This window comes from Neovison vison, chromosome 1 (genome assembly GCF_020171115.1).
Source record: "Neovison vison isolate M4711 chromosome 1, ASM_NN_V1, whole genome shotgun sequence".
NCBI classification, from domain to species: Eukaryota; Metazoa; Chordata; class Mammalia; order Carnivora; family Mustelidae; genus Neogale; species Neogale vison.
In genome coordinates this window covers 289,141,493-289,167,394 of record NC_058091.1, presented here as the reverse complement: position 1 = coordinate 289,167,394, position 25,902 = coordinate 289,141,493, and the positions used below count along the sequence as shown (strand labels likewise).

Genomic DNA, 25,902 nt, shown 5'->3' with positions numbered 1-25,902 from the left:
CAGAGTCAATTCTGAGAGCCTATGCATTTAAACTACAGCTCCTCTTTAATGTTGTATAGAATGTCATTTTCTTCAGTTGCCAAGGAAAATTTGAATCTGATTCCGAAACTATATGCTTTCAACATGTTGCTAATATTTAATGAATATTAGAACAATGGCAGATCATATCAATTCGTTGTCTGGCATCAGTAAATTTTAACAGTGCTATTGCAACTTTGTTTTAGCAGATTATGTAATTAAATAATTTTTGTATCATAGCTGAAGGTTTTTCAAGTGAAACTTCTCATGGAGACATCACTCAACATGTCACTGCTGAAAACCAAGCTACAGATGAGGACCAGAATTTAAGAGACCAGATTCAGCATAGGTTAGTCTAAAACTCACTGTCCTGCTTCTTACTTCTTGCCCTTTGAACAGACTGACCATCAGTCACTTTGGAATCGTCAGATCTTGGGGAAAAAAAAAAAAAAGATATATTTCCTAGCATTCATCCTTTTACAAGTAAAACAAAGCTAAAAAGTTTTGATGTTGAGTGAAAAATTTATGTGCTTGCTTCTGTATTCAGAGCACAAATCATCATAGACTGGGAAGGGAAGAATTAAATCATGTTACACTTCCCTTTATGGTTCATTACATGGAATCCTAATTTAGCCCTCATTCAGCAAATGCCAGTGAAGATCATGATATTTCAAAGAGCGAGGCTTCAGACTGGAGTATCGTTTAAAACAATTTCCATTGCTAAAATGATGTTACACAAAAAAAAAAAAAAAAAAAAAAAAAATCCCCCCCCAAACAAAAACACCCTTCTCTTGGTTGTGCATAGTTTATTCATCGGAAGAGAAAACTTAGACAGAGTTGGACAATTTTATGAAACCTGGAGAAGTCTAAAAATAGGAAGTGGGCCAGAGACAAGTAATTATCTACATTAATTAGCTAACTAACTACAGTAAGTTTATCTATCCGTAAGGAAGATAAGACTGTTTCAGGAATCATCCCAAGATTATTTGTGAGTCAAGCAAGTAAGGCTGAGCTATTCACATTTACCCAAAGATTTCTTTGATTTCTGTCTGTAAGAGAAAAAACAGATGACCTCAGGCTATAGCTCGGGCTGTAGCTGCCATGAGAAGTGTGCTCAGAGTTAATTCTACAGTGAGTTCAGACGATCTTCTTGTAGATTTCCACTTAGTGAACCAACTTACACTGAAGGTTTCCTAAAACAGTGGCCTTTTCAAATCTTCTTTTACCCTCACATATCTCAAAAAAATATGGCTTGATGGTATTAAATAATTTCTTCTTCAAAATAAATAATAATCCATTGCCTGTATATTTTTTAGAGTTCCTTTTACAGTTTAACTACATTGGCAGCTTATATTTTCATTATGCATGCCAAGTTAATTATACCTAATGTTACTCAAATATTTTAATTGGTATATGTTATTATACAATATTTTTGCAGAATTATAGGCTTCTTGGACAACTGGCCTTCATTGGAGCAATGGTTTACAGAGCCAGAAAATATTTTGATAAAAATCAATGCTGAAATAGATAAAGAGTCTCTGTGTCACAAAGTAAAAGAAATGTTTACGACTGAAATAACAAAAAAAGAGAATAAAGGTAATAACATTTCTTTATAATTTTGAACTTAATGTGTGGTTTTAATGAGTTTAGGAAAAAATGAACACACGATTGCCAAGTTCTCTGTTTTATTTGGGTTATACTACCTACAAGTATCTTCTCCTCCTGAATTTAGCTCTCTGCTGCAGAGATTTCTAAATAAGAGATTTTTCTGTATTTTAATTTAATCAAAATGAAAACTGAAAGTATTTTTCATGAGGAAAAACAATAGAGTTAAAATTAAGGATGTTATAGAAAAGGTGAAGATTTCAGTATTAACTTAGGAGTTAACCCTCCTTTGGGATGAAATCCTAGACCGTTTATTTCCCCCAAATCTTGATGTGGCGTGAGTTCATTGATTATTAACTACTTATTTTATGAGCCTTCTTCTGGAATACATCTAATCACATTAAACCATCCTGACCTCTTTCCTTCTTCATTCAACCAATAACAATTACCCACTAGCTTTTCATAGTATTATTGATATTTATTATTGAAATGGATCTTAGGATAATACACTGCTAAGGCCAGATTTCAATGGAGAATTTTACCTTTGCAAAATGATATGAAAAACAAATCTTTCCTTTTATTTATCTGTCACTGCTAATTGTATTGACAACTGCAGTTTCTTGGCATAATAAAAAAGTCAAAGTTAGTAATACCACAAGGATTCTAAAACTGCCTTGATAGCTTGCTGTCTCCTATCACTATATTCATGATCTAACCCCTATAATGTATCAATTAACTGACCCCCAAATAGCACATAGGTGTAAGCCATAAATACCATGAGGATCCAGGAGCGTATGCTTAGGAAGACAAGCTCCCATGTCCAAATGTCTCCTCCCAGTAACCACCCATGTGAAGCTCTCAGACAAAACAAATACCCATCCATATATTATTTAAGCTGCTTAATATGTTATTTGACAGAAATTAGGCTGGAGACTAGAGGAAACCACCCACAGTGATCCTAGAGTCTTGGTTGGAAGGCAAAAACACCACAATTCTAAGCTGTAGCTTCAAACATCTACAGGTTAGAATCGGTTGTTGTTGCCAGCTGTCAGACTCACTTCAACATCTTCCTGAAGATTTTAGGCTCTAATCACTGACTACATTAACAACTGCCACTTATTTAAGATTTACATTCCTATGGGTTAATCCTTTTAACAAACAGTTTATCATTAAAACCATTGACCTAGCCCAATACTCTGAATTAAATGTCCTGACTAAGTTAAGGGAAAAAAAAGAGGATGTGGTACTTCTGTACACATTGAGGTAAAACATGACCATTATATACTTTTAAGCAGGGAAAAGCTGGTTATATATAAAATAGTCCTGATTTTGTTTTTAAAATGTATGTTTTTAGAAAAGTATGTCTCTGTACTAAATATATATGCATAGGAAAGAATCTGGCGGTCCAGATGGTACTTATGGTGGACGAAGACTGGACAGAGACACTACAGGCAATTTCCCTTTCTGTTTATCTGTCTAAATTGTTTTGGACTTTTGCAAACAATATTTCTGTATTACTTTTATAATCAGGAAAAAAAAACCCTTACTTTCCACTTTGAAAAAACATCTAATAGAATAAAGCCTCCTTGCTTGCTGAATTGAAAAGAAGGATCTAAGGGCAGAGGGAATAGGTATAAGAAGGTTGGGGTACCAGGTGGTGGGTATTATAGAGGGCACGGCTTGCATGGAGCACTGGGTGTGGTGAAAAAATAATGAATAATGTTTTTCTGAAAATAAATAAATTGGAAAAAAAGAAAATGGTAGCCACTAGCCGCATGTAGTTTATTCATATTTAAGCTTAATTAAAATTAAGTGAGATTGGAAAATCACTTCTCAAACTAGCCACATTTCAAGAGTTAAATAGCTACATGAAACTAGTGGCTACCAGGTACACCATAATGTTCTGCCATACACAGAGCATTTCTATCATCCTATAAAGTTCAGCATGGTCTGTGAGGGGTCGCTGGAACAAAAGATTCTGTACTACTGCATAGCAGCACTATTCCAAATTACAAAATTACAATGCTAGAAACACTAGAGCCATCAACAAACCATAAGAGACTCTTAATCTCAGGAAACAAACTGAGGGTTGCTGGAGGGGAGGGTGGTGGGAGGGATGGGGTGGCTGGGGGATGGACTTTGGGTAGGGTATGTGCTATGGTGAGAAAAATAAGTAAATTTTTAAAAAAGAGAGAGGAGAAGGGAGTTGGGGGAAATTGGAGTGGGAGACAAACCATGAGAGACTATGGACTCTGAGAAACAATCTGAGGGTTTCAGAGGGGAGGGTGGAGGGTATTATGGAGGTATTATGGAGGGCATGTATTGCATGGAGCACTGGGTGCGGTGCATAAACAATGAATTCTGGAACACTGAAAAGAAATTTAAAAAATAATTTAAAAAACAAACAAACAAAAAAACAAACAAACAAACAAAAAAAAGAAGTAGCCACACAGGAGTGAGGGTATGCATTGCCTGTGGTGCAGTCAGTGACGTTGAGACCATGTCCAGCGAGGAGGGCTGGGAAGGCCTGGAGGCCAGGGCAGCCAGGGAAGTCAGGACAGGAAGGGTGAACCTGAATGGTGAGAGGCAAAGAGCCAAACCAGCAAGAAGAGTCTAGAAAAGCATGAACCAGCCGTGTTCTGCTCCTTCAGGTCCTCAGGCTGGCCGGCTCCTCTATCCTGCTCAGCCCTCCATTTAAAACTTCAGAAGCTGCCCCCCAGCACTGCTGATCCTCTTTACTCCTTTCTGCTTTATTTTCTCCGTAGCACTTAACCACCACCCCTTCTATAAATGAACTTACTCAGCATGTTTATGGTTTACCAACCACCACTAACACGTAAGCTTCAGAGGGCACCGATTTTTCTCTTCTGTTTCACTGACCTATCTCTGGTGACCAGAATTGGGCCTACTCTTGTTTTTACTACTTATCAGCTGTAAGTGGTGGGAGTCTTACCTCATTGTTTGGACCCTTCCTTTCCTTCAGGCACAGTTCAAGTCCAATCCATAGTTGCTGCTTGAGTTAAAGAATTGCTAAGAAGACTTGAGTACTAAGCACTCTTCTATGTGCTTTTAGCCCCCAGAAGTCTGGAAGGCACAGTTCTTTCCCCTTCTGTTTCCCTCCCACCCCCAAGGCTTCTGTCAATTTTTTTTTTCACCTTCTCTTCCTATATTCTTCACCTTGGCTTTTTTTTTTTCCAATTTATTTATTTTCAGAAAAACAGTATTCATTATTTTTTCACCACACCCAGTGCTCCATGCAAGCTGTGCCCTCTATAATACCCACCACCTGGTACCCCAACCTCCCACCCCCCCGCCACTTCAAACCCCTCAGATTGTTTTTCAGAGTCCATAGTCTCTCATGGTTCATCTCCCCTTCCAATTTACCCAAAAGCACATACCCTCCCCAATGTCCATAACCCTACCCCCCTTCTCCCAACCCCCCTCCCCCCAGCAACCCACAGTTTGTTTCGTGAGATTAAGAGTCACTTATGGTTTGTCTCCCTCCCTATCCCATCTTGTTTCATGGATTCTTCTCCTACTCACTTAAGACCCCATGTTGCATCACTTCCTCATATCAGGGAGATCATATGATAGTTGTCTTTCTCCGCTTGACTTATTTCGCTTGGCTTTTTGAAATAATCCTTTATTTTCCTATTCCACTACCTTAGCTACAGCTAGCTTGTCACTTTTACACTTGGTATCAATGTCAGTAAGACTTTCTACCAACTACACACACATGCACCACATCATAGTCATCATCATCGTTGTCCCTGAAGAAGACAATATTTCTAACCAGGGAAGTCTTCAAATCCTAGCTTTAAGGACTGGATGATTTAAGGGAGAGCCTTAAAACTGGAATTTAAACTTAAATCAGTATGGGCAATTTTATATTAATTTAGGCTTATCTTGGTTCAAGTAAAATAATAGGTGTCTAGAGTCTCTAATAAAGGTCCAATCTTATTATCTATTTGAAGTTAAAAAGAAATTAGAAGAAAAGGAAGCTGAGAAAAAAGAAGAAGTTCTGCTGGCTGAGCCTCCCCCTCCTCCTCCTGAGCCAGAAAAAGAGAAGGAAACCTCTTCAAAAACTCCTCCTGCAAAAGGAAAACCACCATCAGGTGATTGACAGAATAATTTATAATCCTGTTTGCCAGTTTCTTATCTTCACTTAGAAAAGAATTCTAAATTGCAGTACCAGTGCACTTACTTCGATTCAGACTTAGAGCAACTTCAATTGTATGAAACCACGTTACATGCTCAGGTGGACGTGGAAAAGTCCTTTGTAGCTAAGAGCGTGGAGGGAACATGGAGTCCTCAGACCCAGTTCTTCTGATTCGAATAAGGCCACAGATTAGAATAGGAAGGGCACAGAGAATAACCAGAAGGAATTTACAGCAGCTCAAAAGGACAGAAGTCTGTCTGTGGAACTGTAGACTGATGCTTTTGTAGAGCGAGAACATGTTCAGAAAATGAGAGGTAGTAGAACTGGTTATTCACAAGAATAAGGGAACAAATCAACAGCCTTCATCAGGGTCTAGAATTCATATGTAACTTCATTATCTGTGCGAGTACATGTGATAATAAAAGGATAGAAATGAGCACCTGGAATCTCAGGAAATGTATATGGTTGTAATTTATAGTATATACACTTAAAGAGTTTGTGTAGGGAGTACTTTTTAGCTTAAGTTCTTTCTACACCTTTAACCACGAAGGATCATTAACTTAAGGGGTAGACAATAAACATAATGACCAAAGTGAAGTGCTCAATTGTTGCAGTGCCCGATACTGGTAGCATGTTAGTATCAGTCTGGTGCTATGTATAGGAAGCAAATATGGTTCTCGTGTCTGGTTTTAGCTTTGTAAGTAGCTGTCTGTGCATTACCACAAGTCTACCCAGGAATCTTTGATCTTATGTCAGCATTGTATTTTCAAATTCCAGAATCTTTGTGCTTCATGGACATTTGAGATGGATGTGAATTTTTAATTGAATTTATTTATATTAAATGAATTTGAAGACTTAAGTAACATATATCATGTTCTATTAAAGACCATTGTATTCCAATAAAATGGAGTTTGACTGAAGGCAAAACACACAAATTCTAAAGAAATTTTTTTATTATATGAATAATAAAAGTACAAAACCATGAATTAAATATATATGCCCTTTTCCCACTACCTCATTAGGAATTAAAAAAAAAAAAAATTCAGAGGTCTGGAGGACCTCATGAGCCTACTCATCCAATATAGTCTTTTAAGCTCTGAACTTGCTGTCCTACCATGACCTCCCTCCCTCTCTGTCTCGTGGCAATCTGGGGGACCTGTGTACCTGAGCCATTCCCCAAAACCAATCTCTCGCATTCCTGGTTACAACACAGTTCAGTTTTAAGTTTCTGAAGTTTGTTTGTGATTTTAAATTTGTATTCTTGAGCGTCTGGGTGGCTCAGTCCCTTAAGTATCTGCCTTCGGCTCAGGTCATGATTCTAGGGCCCTGGAATCAAGTCCCACATCGGGCTCCCTGCTCAGCGGGGAGCCTGCTTCTCCCTCCCCCTCCACCCCTGCTTGTGCTCGCTCGCTTTCTCTCTCTCTCTATCTCTCTGTCAAATAAATAAATAAAATCTTTAAAAAATAATAATAAAAAAATAAAATTGTATCCTTGAATACTGTGCATGGAAGGAATAATAAAGCTATTGTTGCTTAAAAGAGTGCTTGCATCTGTCTCTTTTTTTCACTGAGGAGAGGCCTAGTGCCTGATCTTTAAAAACTTATCCACATGTTAATCTCCAGGGGCCTAATTACTACCTTCCAATAATAAAGCCCTAAGGGAAAGAGAGATCAGTGCTTGTGGGCATCAAGGGGGCAATAGAGGGAGGCAGTGAAATGGGCGGCCACCCTGACAGCTCAGGGAAGCTTACTGAAGCAATTTTAGGAAAGTTCCTCTCAGGTTTGTTTATTTTTATTTAAATAATTAACATTTTTTTTTCAAATTAAACGTTTTCAGAAATGAAAGTCTAAGGCTTCTTAACATGTCCAGCTCAAACACCCAACTACAATCTTTAGAAGTTGAAATGAAAAGAGGAATTATTTACCAAATTATTTTTTTAAAATCGGGGTGGAAATAGAGTAAAGAAGGAGGCATAGGGCTCTCAGTCCAAACAGTCATTTTGTCCCTGTATGATTCTGCATTGTATGTAGTTCTACATTTTATACCAAATGTACTTGGGATTAAATTTGAAGGAGTTCACAGTTAGGTTCCATTAAAGGGTCTATTATCAAATCCACTATCAAACTTCAGAATTTAACTTAAAACTAGAGTTGTCAGTGGGACAGAATATAGTAGTACTATAGCCATGCTGCTATTTAAAAATAATTTTTGAGATTTCACATCTATTTTAAAACTGATTTAAAAGAAAAAAAAAAAAGATAGAGTAGAATTAGACTTGCCCTAAATAGGACTTGCCCACAGTACTTTATAAATTCAGTGTCTTTTATAAATTCAGGTATCTCTGTTTGTAATTTATTTTCTCTGTTGCCTTGTTTAGAGCTAGTTTAGAGCTAAATAGTTGGTTATCCAAAGTATTGTTATTAAAGGAAATAAGAATTTATCTAAATTTTATTGTTATTATTAATAAGCTTATTTCTAAAAAAAGCAACTAGTTCAAATGTTTGGTTTTTGTTTGTTTACTTATTTTTGAATTTGGTGGTTGCTATTTGGATACTTAAAATCTTTTCACAGAGGCTAACCAAGTTTCAAGGTTAATCTTTTTCTATGTCTTATTTCTATGGAGTCTTGGTTGTTGGTTCTGAGAAGTTTAGATATAACATGTGTTATATATTAACACGTTCTTATAATTATCACTTCTAAATATAAATAATAGGTCAGACAGGTTATCTCCATCATAGGTATTTATTTATTTATTTATTTGACAGAAAGAGAGGGAGAAAACAAATAGGGGGAGTTGCAGGGGAGAGAGAGAAGCAGGCCTTTCACTGAGCGCAAAGCCTAACATGGGGCTTGATCCCAGAATTCTGGGATCATGACCTGAGCTGAAGGCAGCTGCTTAACCATCTGAGCCACCCAGGCACCCCATCATAGACATTTAAATTGCCCCATATGTCCATCTTTCTTTTTTTCTTTTTTTTCATTTTCTTTTATTTCTTTTCAGTATTCCAGAATTCATTGTTTATGCACCGCACCCAGTGCTCCATGCAATACATGCCCTCCTTAATACCCACCACTAGTCTCACCCAAACCACCACCCCCCTCCCCTCCCAAACCCTCAGTTTGTTTCTCAGAGTCCACAGTCTCTCATGGTTTGTCTCTCCCTCCAATTTGCCCCAACTCACTTCTCTTCTCCATCTCCCAATGTCCTCCGTGTTATTCCTTATGCTCCACAAGTGAAACCATATGAAAATTGACTCTCTCTACTTGACTTATTTCACTCAGCATAATCCTTTCCAGTCCTGTCCATGTTGATACAAAAGTTGGGTATTCCTCCTTTCAGATGGAGGCATAATACTCCGTTATATATATGGACCATATCTTCTTCTTTCCAATGAAGAATAAACTGTAGCCCAGGGCAAAGAGAAGATAGTGATTGAACTTGTTTAGTGAATAATGTGGGATGTAGGGTATTTTTTCAAGGAACTAATTTATTATTTGGGATGCCTTATTGACCTTTAGATGATCAGTTTCCCATTTTCCCCCTTCCAGTATAGTTTTGTACTAGAGTCCAAGGAATCCAAGATAACCAGATCCAAACCATCCTCTACATTGCAAGCTATGGTCAATGCAAAATGGAAATGTAGAAATCATAAGGCATGAGGCCAGGAAAAGTTCAAGGATGCACCATCTCAAAACAGTGTGGTTATTCAGCTCTTCTTCAAGGTGTTTTGGCATCATTCCTATTACAGATTTAGTAGTCTAATTGTGTAAGGATAATTTAGTTGAAATAAATCAAAATCGAGCAATATGCATCAAATGAACTCATAACTAACTTTTAAAACGCTGCAGCTATGTTGCATTGAAAAATTTACAATCAAATCCATTATCAAATACTGATACTAAAATTAGGACCAAACCTCTCAGTGTGACAAATTGAATAGCACTATCAGGGCTGTTATTCAAGAGTTTTAATCCAGTATGTCTTCAGGTTAATTTTCGCTCACAGTAAAGACATCACTAATGCAACTGTTTATCTGTGAGAAATAACATTTGATCGCATACAAGCAATGTAGCCCAGGATAAGAAAGAAAATTGTCAATAATGTTTATGTCTTGAATTTTGTTTAGAGTCCTTGCATGGTAAGCAAGAATCTCTTCAGGAAGGAAAAGGGAAGAAAGGTGAGACTTCACTCAAAAGAAAAGGTACTGTGAAATAAGTCAAGCAGAGAGAGTCAATTATCATATGGTTTCACTTATTTGTGGAGCATAACAAATAGCATGGAGGACAAGGGGCGTTAGAGAGGAGTAGGGAATCTGGGTAAATTGGAAGGGGAGGTGAACCATGAGAGACTATGGACTCTGAAAAACAGTCTGAGGGGTTTGAAGTGGTGGGGGGGTGGGAGGTTGGGGTACCAGGTGGTGGGTATTATAGAGGGCACGGCTTGCATGGAGCACTGGGTGTGGTGAAAAAATAATGAATACTGTTTTTCTGAAAATAAATAAATTGGAAAAAAAATAAATAAAAAAAATAAAAAGTAAAAAAAAAAGAATGCAATAAAGTTTGGAATTTTGTGATTAAAAAAAAGAATTAAATAAAATAATAGAATTAGAAAAAAAAAGAAAAGAAAAGGTACTCAGATAAAGATAGATGTGGTTCAATGTAATTCTGCATTTCATAACTTCCTCAGGGAAGAGAGCCAGATTTGTTAGTCGTATCCGCTGAATACTTCTCTTAGGCATTTGTAAGCCATAAGCCTTTGCCAAAGAATATAACCTCCGTCATTCTGTAGCCTGGATTTTAGCAAAGGTCCTGCCAAAAAAAGTGATGCTTGTGGGGACTAATTTAGAGATATGTAGTATATAGAATATTCACTCATCATAGAAATTATAGGTGTTATTCTTGGACTAAGCTATGACATCAGAAAACTATACACTGACCCATATTTTCTCAAGCTCTCATCAAATTGCCTTCACTGATATGCCCTTTGGTATAAGGTCCTCAACTTCCTTCACAGTGTAACATACCAGTGGAGGTGAAACTTTCATTATACCAATAATAAGCTCATACTTCATTTTCTGAGGGGATAGTATGCCCACTATATCATCTAATGGCCTCTATATGAAATCCTAGGTGAGAAATTTCATTCAGAATCAAGGGACAGGAAACCTTTGCTTCTTCTGAGTGGTTAGATTATTAGCACGTCTAAATGATAATATTTCCTTTTCTATTTTGGCTGTCCAGTAGTTCAGAACCACCTAGTGCCCGTATATGTGCAAGGGTACTTCGATCTCCATGTCTGCTTTCTAATACCTCTCCCGGCTTTGACCTTCTACTTTGAGTTGTACTTGTCCTCACTCTAATTTCTTGAAATTTTTCTGTATTTTATTTTAAGTGTTTCTGTGAAATAAAGGGGATATAATTTTTAAGTAATTTAGAGTTGGCAGAAGAAAATCTTAGGTTCTTAAATGCAGATTAGTTAGATTTATGTTGAAGCTGCTATAACAACCAATTAAAATTGAAATGCAATTATAAATATATACAGTTGGCTTTCTCGGGGTACATTCAAATGGGGTTGTAACGAGTGTGTACCTTTGTTTAACTTTTTATTGCAAATTGCCAAATGCAGTTGCAACCCAAGAGTGTGCAGGTTCACAAAATGATAGGCTGAAATGGATCTTTATTTTGCCAGTTAAAAAAAAAAAAACATAGCCATGATTCCAAAAGAGAATCTCATCCTTCTCTGATTATATAACATGATATATAATTAGAGCCACCTGATGAGTTAACACTGAGCTATAAATTTTAACTACAGTTTTAAGGGCTATAATTTATGCTCAGCTCTACCCATTTACAATTAGGAGAATAATTTTCATATTTACACTATTTATTCCTTGCTTTTTCATTGTGGTCAACAAAAGCAAATGAAGGATCATCATAGAATCTTCAAAAATAAAAATTAAAAAAGCAAATTAAATATACTATGCACATTAGTTACCAAATCAAGTTAAACAATAATAATGTACATGCTTTAAGAGCATCCTTAGTTAAAAGAATACACATTCCAAACAAACCGTAAGCAAATACAAGTTCAACCAGTAAAATTTATACACTGGAGCCGTGAAGTTAGCTCAATTTAAATAACTAAGAATTTTCCAACAGGTTTTGCTTTTATTTTACTGAATTTCTATTGTGTTTAATAATATTTGAATAAGCGAATTTGCATTCATAATTTAAAAGTCTTTCTATTACATAGAAATGCTGGTTTTCAGGATGTGTCACACGTTTCCTCTTTAAAAGGAAGTTACAATGTTAATTCTTAGTATTTGAAACTAACATCATTGGAGGTGAACATTACTGACTGATTTATCTGTTTATCTCACAGGTCATTTGATACCATTATATTGAAATCATCTCTTCTGGTTTAAGGAGCTGTCTCCTTTCTTATTTCTTCAAACTTATCTTTATTTCCTGTTGTTGACATCTTTAACTCAGTCCTATTCTTCTCTGGCATCATTCTCTACACTTCTCCCAAAATCTTGACACTGAAATGCCATTTTCCAAGTGTATTCTAGTGTTCTTAAAGCCTGTCTTACCCCCCAACCCATTTGCCATTGTCCCAGGTTACTGCTTCATTAAACACAACTTATCAACCCCAAGACCTTACCTACCAGTTATTAATTAGGGACTGCATGAAGCAAGTTTTCCATAATCAACTAATTGCAGAAAATACTGAGTTATGCCAAACTAAAAAGTTTTTAATGCAGGATTTAAAAAAAATATATCAATTTGCATCTCTAAAGAAGTGGGAGATACAATATTATATTATAGAATTCTCTCTTAGGAGAGTACCCCCTGGGGCTAGAGTTTTATGGACCAAACACTGAGGGAAAATATTGTCTTTAGTTCCACTGGCCTGCCCATGTGTTGGCGTTGGCATCGTTCCAGGACTTGCCTTCTGACTTAATTTATAGTAATAGAGGCTACAAGACCACTTAGCAATAAAGAAATGTCAGTGTTATAAACACCAGTAGTATTTAACTGAAAGGCCATGGAAAAAGATAAAAGGGTAATGAAATTGAAATACCTGGCTGCATCCACCAGAACAGGGCTCTTTGAACAGTGGCTCTTTAAGTGTGGTGCCTGAACCAGTAATATCATGTCACCAGGGGACTCAACTAAAAACACAAATGCTTGGCCCCGCCCCAGACCCACTGAATCTAATACTCCTGTAGGGCCCAGCAATTTGTGTTTTAATAAGCCCTCTAGGGAAGTCTGATGATGGCTAAAATTGGAGAACTATTAAACTGGAGCCCAAGGATTAGTCCTCTACTGTAGCCATTGGAATATCAGAAACATTCCATTATTTAGAACATATTATTTATATATCCCCTCCCCCCGAAAATGTTTAAGTTGGATTACAATTTAGAAAAAAACATATATACGAACTATTTCTATCTCAACATTGAATGGCTACACTGAGGACTAAACAGTCTAGTTTTCAAGTGAAAGCCAGTCTCTCCTTAGAAACTGAAGCTTCCATGTGGTCGGTTGAGTGGTAATGAGAAGGAAACACCCCCTGTTACATTGCAGATGCTGGCAGATTATGCTCAAATCCCTATGGCATAGATACATTTTTATTCATTCAAATTTTGGTTTTGCCCTTAGCATTTTCATCATTAAAAAACAGATTAAAAATGGAATCGGGGCACCTGGGTGGCTCAGTGGGTTAAAGCCTCTGCTTTCGGCTCAGGTCATGGTCCCAGGGTCCTGGGATCAAGCCCCACATCAGGCTCTCTGCTCAGCAGGGAAACTGCTTCCTCCTTTCTCTCTCTCTCTCTCTCTGCCTACCTGTGATCTTTGTCAAACAAATAAATAAATAAATAAAAATCTTTAAAAATGGAATCAAAGCACAATGGTCCAAAAAGACTACCTGGCTCACTCAGTTTTCACTGAATTATCATATTCTAGAGAAGAAGAAAGAAGAAACTCATTCCAGTCTCATATTTACAATTGCAAAGTTCTTCCTCTTAGGAATTCTTCTTAGAGAATTTCATCTTAAAGCAGACACAGTGTTATCACTTTTATTTCACCAGATTCAGGTCAAATAATGGAAAATCATCCTATCAAATAATGAACATTGTTGGTTATTGCCTGAACAAAGATTTTCTTAAAAAATTTTAAGTGTAAAAAGATCGGGAACAACTTCAGACCTGTAGATAATGGGTACTATTTAAATGTATTAGTAAAGTTACCTAAATGCTCCATAAGACATAATTGACAATTTCTCCTCTACTTATAATCTATATATTTTTAACAAACATAAAAGTGTAAGATACATTTACTTTTCTAAATAGCATTATCATTTAATAATACTCATTAAGGAAGTATAACTATAATTATTCTGAACATAAGTGTAACTTAAACAGAATGAATTTCTAAACCACAATAACCTTGATCATTTAAGGAAATATTAGGCTTTCTGAGTTCAGCTGCTCTGATCATTCATAGAATCTGTCAGACCCGAAGAGTGCCATGCCACCCAACTGATCTAGACTCCCTTCTTGACGCTCTCAGGGGAAGTGAAGCGTATGCCCTTTCTGGATTCTGAACTGAACATTAACTAGCATGATTTCTTTTCCTCCTCCTTCTCCTCCTCTACCTCCTCTTCCTCCCTCCTCTCTCTTCCTCTTCCCTCCCCTTCTGTCTCTCTTGTGCCTTAATTCAGCCAGGCTTATGGCACAGTAGGTGCCTTCATCTATACTTCCCGAGTGTAGCAAGAAATACGGTTTCCCACTCAGAAGCCCTGTGTCTCATTCAGGGAATGTTGGAATATTCAGGAACTATGGTACTCTGACTCTTTCCCCACATCCTTCACTGACTCTGGCTGACTTACCATAACCTCCTTCCTCCCTGCTCCTCCCCTGAGCTTCAACAGAAAAACAACAAACAGACAAACAAACCCGAGAGCACCACTCATAGAATACTTACTCTCTTTCTCACTCGGGATGGAGAATTTAATTTACTAGTATTTGCAGTAATAAATGAAATGCACTTTACAGTGTAAACTTTGTTCATTATGGAAGCAAGGACAGAGGAAAAAAATAACATATCAAGTTGCTTTTCATAGCCACCTAGACAAAAGACCTGAGTAGCTTACAGAACAAACAAACAAAAAACAACCTGTTCCTGATATTGTTGGTTAATTTGGAGACTTTAGAGAATGGGGTTTTTGATTTGGTAAGGCTCTCCAAAATTGCTTAATGAATTTCCTGAAGTCCACCCTAATCCTAGATTTATTCATCTACCAGAATCTGGTTCCATTCATCTGCTTGAAATGGAATGATCTAATATGCATATTTAAGGTTCTCCTAAAGGAAAATCACCAGGAGGGAAAGGATCAGTAAAGAAATCACCTGCCGATTCTACAGATATGTCACCTGTTCCTGTAGTGCCACCACCACCTAAGCCAGGATCTGAAGAATGGGTCTACGTGGATGAACCGATTCCTGAGGTATGGCAGTTTAAATTGAAGCTTGTAGAAGCTAGCCTTTCTCTTGTTTGTAGTAACATTCACACCATTATTTGAACCATCCAGAAGGCCTTTTATAGCTGGTGATATGTATACTCATCAAAAAACCGAGGTGAGGGCACGTGTGGTGATGAGCACTGGGTGTTATATGCAACTAATGAATTGTTGAACACTACATCAAAACTTGATGATGGACTATATACTGGCTAACTGAGCATAATAATAGTAATAATAATAATAATAGCTGAGGTGAATTTTTGAGACTACTCATTGAATCCCATTGTATCCTCTCCCCACTCCTTTGAGTTTCTGAGTCATGCTTTGAGCAGCTATTAAGTGCTGAAAGCAGGAGAACAAATGGGTTCTGTAAGGACCAATTTTCTCCCCAAGGACAAGCAGAGATGCAGTTTCCTGGAAAAATGACTTCCTCAGAACACATATCCAGCAAATTATAGCCCTCCATCCATGTTCTCATGCCCACATTATAATACTTTCAAATGAAGTTTAACCTCTGACTTTTCACAAAGAGAAGAAACTTTTTGAAGCTAACTAAACTAATAAAAGAACAAGTCACTGTCTTGCCTGAGAACTTTAAATAGGTACGCCAGAATAAGGCAAAGAGATGCCCCAGGTGAACCCTGGAAAATCCCTTCAGTTCTTTGTTCTCTGACAACTGCAAAGCCCAGTCTCCACATAGGCAAAGTTGATTGTTTCAATAGAAAAATCATCTTAAAAAAATCACCAAGAATGGTCTTTCCTTTCCCACTTTTTTCAAAGACATATTGCTCTATAAAAATGCAGCCCCTTTTTTCTTCACTGCAATCCTCAGTGAATTCCTACTCTCATGAACTCTGAGCACTGACTGCCTGGGCCAGGCATTTGAGACCCAATCATGAATTTCTGTGGTTGTGCTGTTATTATTATTGGTCTTTTCTAGAGAAATGTCTTATTTCCCCAATTAGATTATAAACTCTTTGAGAGAGGGAAGGAACATGTGGGATAATTGATTATATTCAATACAGAATCAAGCACAACATAGATTCTTGATGAAGCTCTAATGATTTAATTAATTTACATTGATAAGGAAGTTGGAACAGAAAATATTTGAAAATGAGAACATTAAGTGATATAACTGTAGATGTGTATAATACCACTCAGCCAAACAGAAGCTACTTATTGAAATAAAAACATTAAAAAACTTGTCATAGAATCAGGATATAAATGGTTGTTGGGAAGGAGATAAAATTAAAATGATATTATTTGGCAGGGTTGGGGAGTGAGAGACAAAAACATTGAAATCTAATCCTTCACTCCAAACCCTGAAGCTCATGAGAGAAATAAATTCGTACAGGACTAAAAGGAAATAGAGGACAGAAGTGAAAAATAAACATTAACATTGAGATTTGGCAGATCTTCTAGCAGTCATAATTCTGGCAGAAAACAGATGATAATTTAAGGAGAATTGAATAAAGCATCAAAAATAAGGGAACGTATAAAGATCCGATTATTACCCCAAACAAGGGATGGCTAGGAGCCATATGGCTTGTAGACCTGAGAAGATGGGGAAAGGGAGCACATGCTTGGAGGACCTCTGTGTGGAGAAGGCCATCTGGCAGGAGTTGAGGCCTTCAGCAGAAGGATGAAGCCACACACAGTGGGCAGCAAAAGACAGTGGGAAGTAGAGAACTTGACCTCTTGTTCTTCCTGCTTTCCCATCCCTTGCCTAGAAGATGGAGGGCAAGGTTGTTTCTGGAAGTATAAGATTGTTCAAGTTAGCCATCCAGGGCACTGAGCAGCCCAAAGAATGAAGAACAGGAACTTGGTCTGAGGGGACAATGAGAAGATATGCCGGTCAGACTTCTACTTCTAATAACCTAAGTGCAACCATGTGGAGAATGTATTTTGCTACACTAGAAGTTGTCTAGAGCCTTGAAAAAAGCAGCCACACAATCCACTCTAGTCATTTTTCAACCTTAGCTTCTCACACTTTGGCAGGTAAGCTACAGAGCTTACTTGTCAAAGAAGAAGAAAAAAGACAGATGCCCAGTTAAATTTGAATTTCAGATAATCAATGAATTTACGTGGGCCTCCTATACTTTATCTGGTAACCCTAGTTCCAGGCCTTCCAAGGACCCTCATATCTATCTCCCTCAGTAGGGATGTGGATGGAGAGAGACGAAGGGTGGAAGGAGAAGAAGGGAAGAGGGGAAAAGGTAGATTGAGAGAGAGGTTGAGAGATTGAGAGAGATTGCTTTCAGATCTGGCTCTCCTAGGTGGAGACAGCACCCAAGTTCCAGGAGAGCCTGGGCCCTACACCCTTTGTCAGCCATAGGAGGGGTGCAGAGATAACGGAGAAGGCAGTCAGAGTGAGAAGTCTTTGCTTTTCAGCTTCTGGAGTTTTGAAGCATATTTACTTTGGCTACTGATTTCCTATTATACTCAGTCTTAGCCAGTGAAAAGAAGCCCACTTAATTGGAAAGTATAGATATGAACATCTAGTCACATCACAAAAGTTCAGGTGCCCAGGCCCAGAAAATATTATGTCATAGAGACTGGAAGAACCTATACGTATGAAATCATCAATACCTCAGAAATCACAGAGGATATGGGAGATTCCAAAAGACCAGGTATAGGTAAATACCTAAATGTTTAATAAAAAGCTGATGGGATTTAGTAACATACAGACAAATACTCCAGACATTAAGCCCTGACAAAATTTGAGAGAAAATATTGAAAGTCTGACTTCTGAGCATGTATAAACTACAAAAATGACCACCCAGAGCCCATACAGGTTCACTAAGTACTGCTGAACTGGCCCATTCCTTTTCCTTGACAGAAAAATTGAATAGATGGATCAGGAAAGTACCATAAACTTTGTATATCTTAAGTTCAAAATAGTATTTGACAATTTCTCATGAAGTTCTTAAAAAATGAGATCAGTGAGCCAGGTGTTACTTCACTTAGGTCAGTTGCTAAGTGGTAACTCTCCATGCACAGAGTGTGAATTAATGGATTCAAGTCAACTAAGAGGGAGCTGTTGTAGTGGGGCTTATTTAAAATGATCTTTAACACCATCCAGAGTATGATGAAAAAGTAGAAACAAGAGGCATGAGCAAGGGGGGAAAAAGGTGTTAAAATAATGTCAGAGGAGCATTAAAGGAACCATAGATGTTTAAGTTAGATAAATGCATTCTTCAAATGTGTCTGGGCATTAAATCATAGACTTTTAGAACTAGATGGAGCCAGCCAGTCTCCTAAAAATTTAACTGATGATAAAATTGGATTCAGATGAGTCTACGTAGTAAAATTTATCAAGGGTCTGCTACGTGCAAATGCTGTACTAGATGCTGAGACCAGCAAAACAAGCAAGTTTCATCCTGAATCCCAGCCTACATCTCCCCACTGTCTTCAAATATCTGAGAGGCTATCATAGGGAATACTGTATGAATGTAGTCTGCCCTTCTCCAAAGGGCACAACCAGGGCTGGGGAGTGGGACAATAGGAAGGCAAAGTGTTGCTCAACATAAGGGAGACTTTTCTAGTAACATAGTTATGTGACACTGGAGGGCCTACCCTGAAATGTATCAGTGAGATCCATGGGGGGATCATTTATCTCCACTATTTGGCATTTCTCAATTGGAAAGGAGATTAACCAAATAATCTCTCAGATTCCCATGTATAATTCCCCGAGTAAATAAATACATAGCCAATAAGGGAATATTTAGTACAGAGAATTTATATTGAATATAACATGTATCTTCAATTTTATTTCATTTTGATTATTTCTTAGTTTTGGTTATTTATTTGTATCACCAAAGGTAACACAAACTTTCCAATTTTCATGGTACACACAGCAAAGACAAAACCACTTGGGCAAATTCAAAGAAATGACTCATCCCCACCCTGACATGAACCCTAGATATTGCCCATGATAGGCAGTTTTCCAACCGAGGCAAAATATGACATCTATTTATTCGTTCAATAAACATTTCTTGAGCTCCCATTATGTTCCAGACACTGTGGTGATTATAGAAATACGGTAGAGTGGTGACTAAAACAACCACTGTTCTCATTATTCTTTTTTAAAAAAGATTTTATTTATTCATTTGGCAGACAGAGATCACAAGTAGGCAGAGAGGCAGGCAGAGAGAGAGGAAGGGAAGCAGGCTCCCTGCTGAGTGAAGAGCCTGACGCAGGGCTCGATCCCAGGACCCTGAGATCATGACCTGAGCCAAAGGCAGAGGCTTTAACCCACTGAGCTACCCAGGCACCCCTCTCATTGTCTTATGAGACTGATATTCTAGGGGCAAATGTGGACAAATGAACAAGCAGTTGTCATTATTGTCATCCCTGCTATAATAGGAGAAAGTACGGGGGTTGAGATAGAATTCTGGAATGTTGGAGGATGACCTTCAAGACATTTTGGATCAGGGAAGAATTTCTGGAAGAAATTTATCTGAACTGAGACATGAAGAAGTATTTGGAATAGAAATTAGCAGGCGGAGGAATAAGAAGGAGGGGCAAGAAGTTTCACAGAGAATGTTTTAGACAGTTGCGTCTGGTTCTTGTTTTTCTTGCTTTCTTGCTTGTTGCTTGATATTGCTTATCTTGTTCTGTATTGCTCTTTTGACTCAATTCGTGGGAAGAATTGTCACTTTGAAATGATTAATTTTATGCTTTACTATTTAACAGGAAATACCTTCCTTTTTAGTACCTTACTGGGAACTAATAGAAAATTCCTATATAAACTCCATCAAAACGGTACTCAGGCATCTGAGAGAAGAACAGCATTCAGTGATTTTTTACTTATATGAAATTAGGTAAGTAAAGTTACTTATATGAAATACTTATAAAAAGTTACTTATATGAAATATTGTCAGAAATACTTATATGAAATTAGGTAAGTAAAGTCAGGATTTTGTAGTCTACAGGCATGTCATGTGAGCTCCATCTAATTCTCTTACTGTCTTACAGAACAAATTTCCAGCATTTTCTACAGCGTCCAGATCACAAACAAGATTTTGTATCTCAGTGGCAGGCTGATTTCAATGCTCTCCCTGATGACCTGTGGGATGATGAGGAAACAAAGTCTGAACTACACCAAAGAGTAAATGTAAGGAAACCTGCGACCTGCTGCACCAGGGTCTTCACATACGTGAATATTGTACTGCAGAACCTAACTCATTCCCTTCTTTTTCTGTGAAGTGTGGGGGTGAGGAGGGAAATGGTTTGAACACTCACCTGCCAACTTTCAAGAGCAATGGCTCTTCTAAACTTGAGTTCAGAATGAAAACATGGTGGACAATACTTCCAGAAAGAGGAGCCAAATCCAGCAAAGCAAAAGCATTCTTGGCATCTGTTTTGTAGCTTCCTAACCCCTTTGTTCGGCATTATAACTATCTCTATGCCTGGCATTAAGCGCATGCCTACCTTGAGTGCAGTCATAAGGATGGATGATGTCAGGGAGAAGAGGAATGAAGGAACTTCATGGAAAACCCGAAGGGCAGCCAATATTGAATAGATTCTTTGAGGGAAGGTACCAAATCTTATACATCTTTGTATCTCCAGCAGGCACTGTGCCTAGCACTTACTAGACAGATTTTCATAAGTTCATAAATGGAAGCTATTATGCTGATGTCTTAGAAGAGGACTTCTGATGTCCAGGAAGCCTGATTTCAATTAAGAAATTAAAAACATTAATTGGAAAAAAAAAAGAAATTAAAAACATTAAACTTTTAAAAATATCAATTCAAACAATAAAGTAGAGAAGCTTCTAATAAGAATAGTCAAGGAAAGAAAAAAAAACTTTAAGTAGAGATTCAAATAGATCCCATAGTTTTTGACTTTATAGTTATAATAATAATTGTTATAACTATAAATTATATAAATATACATATTATAAATTATAATTAATTACCAAGTAGTGTCTAATTGCCTTATTGATCTTCTCACTGGCCACATAATTATTTTTTAAATGTTTTGTTTCATTTCCAAGTGACAAATGTTGTTATTGCCTAAAACTCTGTCCCTTCCTTCTAATTCTGTTGCATTGTGATCTGAGAATTAGTTAGAGGTTTTATTTTAATTTAATTTAGTGATTTTAATAATGTTTTAAATTTATCTAAATTTTTAAGTTGCCTGAAACATGAAAATTTTTTGTTTATATTCCATGGATGCTAGAAAATAGCATATAATCTCTATGTAGAAGGTTCAATAAGTTTTGGCCAAGTCAACCTTGGTAATGCTTTTTAGCAGTGAATTCGCCACAGAAGTATATTACAGAGAAACTTGAGAAGTTCTAAAGAGTAAACCTGCCTTTCCTTCAGGCCCTATGTCCAAACTTAGGTTTAGGGTGGGCCCCATATATCACTTTCATTTTTTTTTTTTTAAGATTTTATTTATTTATTTGACAGAGAGAGATCACAAGCAGGCAGAGACAGGCAGAGAGAGAGAGGAGGAAGCAGGCTCCCTGCTGAGCAGAGAGCCCGATGTGGGGCTCGATCCCAGGACCCTGAGATCATGACCTGAGCCGAAGGCAGCGGCTTAACCCACTGAGCCACCCAGGCACCCCTCACTTTCATTTTTTAAAATGTCACAAGTAATTCTGATTGAAAAAAATTACCCTTTGTGTTTATTTTTATATCTACATAATCTTGCAAAAACTAATGGAAGTAAGTTAAAAATCCCTGTGATTGTTACATTTCTATCCATTTGCCTTGCTTTATAGATTGCTTTACAGATTTTAATGTAGCAACACTAATAGCTAACCTGAACTTGGTACAGTGCTGGCACTGTTTTCTTGCATCCTCAGGACAACCCTCTGAGATGGAAACTAGTAATATTCCCATTTTATGGATGACAAAATATGGTGAAATAAGTGTCAGAGCTGGGATCTGACCCCACACTGCCAGGTTCCCCAGCCCATGCCCTGAAGAGTTCGTTAAACTGTTTCTCTGCAGCATTATTTGGCATGTGAAGAAACATGACATGCTACCTCTTCATGGTCTCCTATACTCTTTACAGTATAAAATAACCTTCTTTGCACCAAAGTACTTCTTTTGTATTGAATTTTACTGTATCTAATATCAATACTGTGTGCTTGCCTTATTTCTTATTTGTATTTGTCTTGAATAAGTTTTGACTTTGACCTTTTTGTGTCATTTTGTTTTATGTGAGACTCTAGTAAGCACCATATAAATTGAACTTTGGCTTTTGACCCAACAGAAAACCTTTAAAACTTTTTAGAAGTGTTCATTTTCCATGATTTTTGTCTGCACAACTTTCACAATTAATAGCCACGAGTTTTTCTTTAATGCAACCCACTCTGATTATTCAGGAATACACAATAATTCCCTAATTCTTGCCAAATGAAATGTGAAAACCAGCTATGCCTCTGGGTAAGCCCAGACCCTCTCTATACTTGGTCAATGTCTTTGTTCTTGGTTTATTTCATTCCAATTCTGAGAAGTTAATGGAGAGGTTCTGCTATTGCACTGTCCCCACTCTGCCATCAGAAATCTGAACCACAGAAATGTTAATACTTGCCAAGGCCTCACAGTGAGGCAGGAACACACACAAAAAAACTCTTCTAGCTCTCAAAGATGTACAAACTCTTGGTAAGCACAAGCCAGTATGCATTCAAAGTCTGCCAGTGCATTTGTGGAAACACCATGGAGATAACAAGATCAGCTCTAAAATAATGGTGTTTTGTGCTGATACTTAGCATAGGGCTATAAGAATGGCTGTGATATTTTCATTTTATGTGCAGTTCCCTGAAGGTAACAAATCAAAATGCCAAGAGTTCTATTAATACAATATCACAGAACTAAAACCCACTGTGGGCACTGGAATGAAACTGCTTGCATTAAGATGCCAGGCTCCACCACATGGAAACCATAGCCAAATGACTTAACCTGCCTGGGCATCAATTTTCTCACCAGAACTTACTTCCTGGTTATTGTAGCAATCAGCAAGGTAATCCATGTAAAGCACTTAGCACAATGCCTAATGCGTAATAATGTTCAATACTTTATTATTGTGGAAACTGTCACATTTTGATAGACTGTATATATTTCATTAATGGGATATTTTATTAAACAGATGTTTTATTGCATGGATAATATGATATACTTATAAGATTATAGTAGTTTTTATTAACCAAGGAATTATTGTATGCTAAATAATATGCTGAATGCTTTATATACAAAAGCTAATTTATTTCATATAGCACATCTGAAAGGTAAATTATAAAGAGACTGAGACCTGAAATAGTGGTGGAGATTACTCAAGAGCATAGGCTCATATCCTGGATCCACCACCTACTCGTTGTGTGCTTTTAGGAAGACAACCTCTCTGTGACTCTTCTGCGAAATGAACATTATAACATAGTACCTCAGGTTGTTGCCAGGCATTAAATGAGTTGACATAAGGACAATGACTTATGTTCTGACACACTGATGCATGTAGAAAGACCTCAGTTCATGGTAGCTATTGTCAGTTTTGTTATACATGTGGCAGAGCTGGGATCTTTAAAGATTCTTCCTACTGTTGGCTCTTTGGTACAAACCTAATTTTTGGACAATCCTATTAAGCTCGGACAGTATTTCTTGGTGAATGTTCCACTCCTATTTATTGAACAAACTTAGATCCCTTGGATTAAATACAGCTGCATATTTCTCCACCAACAATACGCCATTTCCCAAAAAATTCCCTGAAAGGACTTTTTTATTTATGTATTTATTTTGAGAGAGAGAAAGAGAGAAAGAGAGCATGAGTACACGGGGGAGGGGGAGGGAGAGAAAGAGAGTGAGCAGTGGGGGAGGGGCAGAGAGAGACAGAGAATCTTAAGCAGGCAGAGCCTGTTGAGAGGTTTGCTCTCATGAATCTGAGATCATGACCTGAGCTGAAATCAAGAGTCCAATGTTTAAATGACTAAACCACACAGAAGCCCCAGGACTTTTTCAACTAAACAAATTTTCTGAGAAGGGATTAGACTGCTACAAAACATAGTCATCCATAAATAAAGTGAGCTGCAGTGGACTTGTGCTGGACATGAGCATATGATATGGTGAGCTGATCTAATAAAGTAAGGTCTGGCATATAGTGGAAGCAAAATAAATATTTGTTGAATGAAGAAATAAAATGCACAAGTACATTAGGTCTAATTTTCTTTGGAGGCTTTTTTTTCCCAAGATTTTACTTATTTATTTGACAGAGAGAGATCACAAGCAGGCAGAAAGGCAGGCAGAGAGAGAGGAGGAAGCAGGCCCCCTGCTGAGCAGAGAGCCCCAATGCAGGGCTTGATCCCAGGACCCTGAGATCATGACCTGAGCCGAGGGCAGTGGCTTAACCCACTGAGCCACCCAGGCACCTGCTTTGGAGACATTTTTAAGACAGGCAAAGGATTCTAGTTTTATTACACTGCGACAACTTGAGCCATGATGTAAAACATAACAGTGAGGTTTCTTTCTGCTCAGGATTTACGAGACCGCCTGTGGGACATCTGTGATGCCCGGAAGGAAGAGGCCGAGCAGGAGCGTCAGGATATCATTAACGAGAGCTGGTTGCAGGACTCCATCGTAATAAAGATGAACCATTTCTTCTCACTAATGCAGGTAAGAGCAGCCCATCAACAGCCCAGACTCTTGCTTCCATAGCAATGTCCTGTCCCTCCCTTTACAACTCCTTTGGGAGGGTGAGGGGCCCATTCAGGCTCCTTTTACTCATAGTACTCTGCCTGGCCTGAGCTCCAACTTGCTGAGGAAGTGAGCTGAAATAAATCATTTTGGCCTGAGGACAAACAAGCACTAGAACTGGGAGCATCTGGGTGCCTGGGTGGCTCAGTCGGTTAAGCGTCCGTCTCTTGACCTCAGCTCAGATCTTGATTTCTGGGTTGTGAATTCAAGCCCCATGAAGCAGGGCATGCTACTTTTAAAAAAAAGCAAACAAACAAAAACAGAAAACAAAAAAACCTGGCAGCATCCTAAGCAACCACCAACTAGCTTTGTGTCCAGGTGTCTTAGAACTATGGAGGGGCAGGAGAGATGCTGTCTATACTGGTTATTACCCTGTCAGCCTCTCACAGTGGACTCCCAAAGTGGCCAGCAGAAGCCCAGGAAAGCAGCTCTGCCACAAAGCATGGGCTAGGTTAACACCAGCAGGCATTTGATTCCAGAAAAAAAGTTTATGTCAGGATTCAAAACAAAACAAAACAAAATAAAAAAACAAACAAAAAAAATTCACCAGAACAACCTCATTAACTTATATTTGTAGCCTATTAAATAAAAACTACAATTGGTGAGATAAGACTTTTTGGTCAACAGATAATAATAGTCAAGACTATTGTCAACAGTAGGGAAGAAAGCACAGACCAGGTCTGGCTACCCAGCATTGCCAGGAAAAAGAACTAGAGTTTGATAGGGTTTAGTGAGCATCAGAAGCCATCTGTGCTTGTTGATTGGCTTTGCCTGAAGGAAAAAAACAAAAACAACAACAACAACAAAAAAACCAACATTCTCCTGTTTTCACCTAGTTTTACCACTGAGAGCAAGGTACTCTCAAGGAGCAAGTTAGGCTCCGCCCCTTCTAGAGG

General features: G+C 37.8%; 1 protein-coding gene across 1 annotated transcript in view; it reads left to right on the top strand.

Moving 5' to 3' along the window:
• SPEF2 (sperm flagellar 2) overlaps positions 1-25,902 on the top strand; it is a 176,586-nt gene that overhangs the window by 92,403 nt on the left and 58,281 nt on the right. Inside the window, exons 16-23 of the mRNA XM_044232833.1 lie at positions 259-367; positions 1,457-1,614; positions 5,598-5,738; positions 9,910-9,960; positions 15,145-15,293; positions 20,004-20,131; positions 20,286-20,424; positions 24,788-24,925. Coding sequence (XP_044088768.1) covers positions 259-367; positions 1,457-1,614; positions 5,598-5,738; positions 9,910-9,960; positions 15,145-15,293; positions 20,004-20,131; positions 20,286-20,424; positions 24,788-24,925 — 1,013 coding nt within the window. The remainder of the gene's footprint in view (positions 1-258; positions 368-1,456; positions 1,615-5,597; positions 5,739-9,909; positions 9,961-15,144; positions 15,294-20,003; positions 20,132-20,285; positions 20,425-24,787; positions 24,926-25,902) is intronic.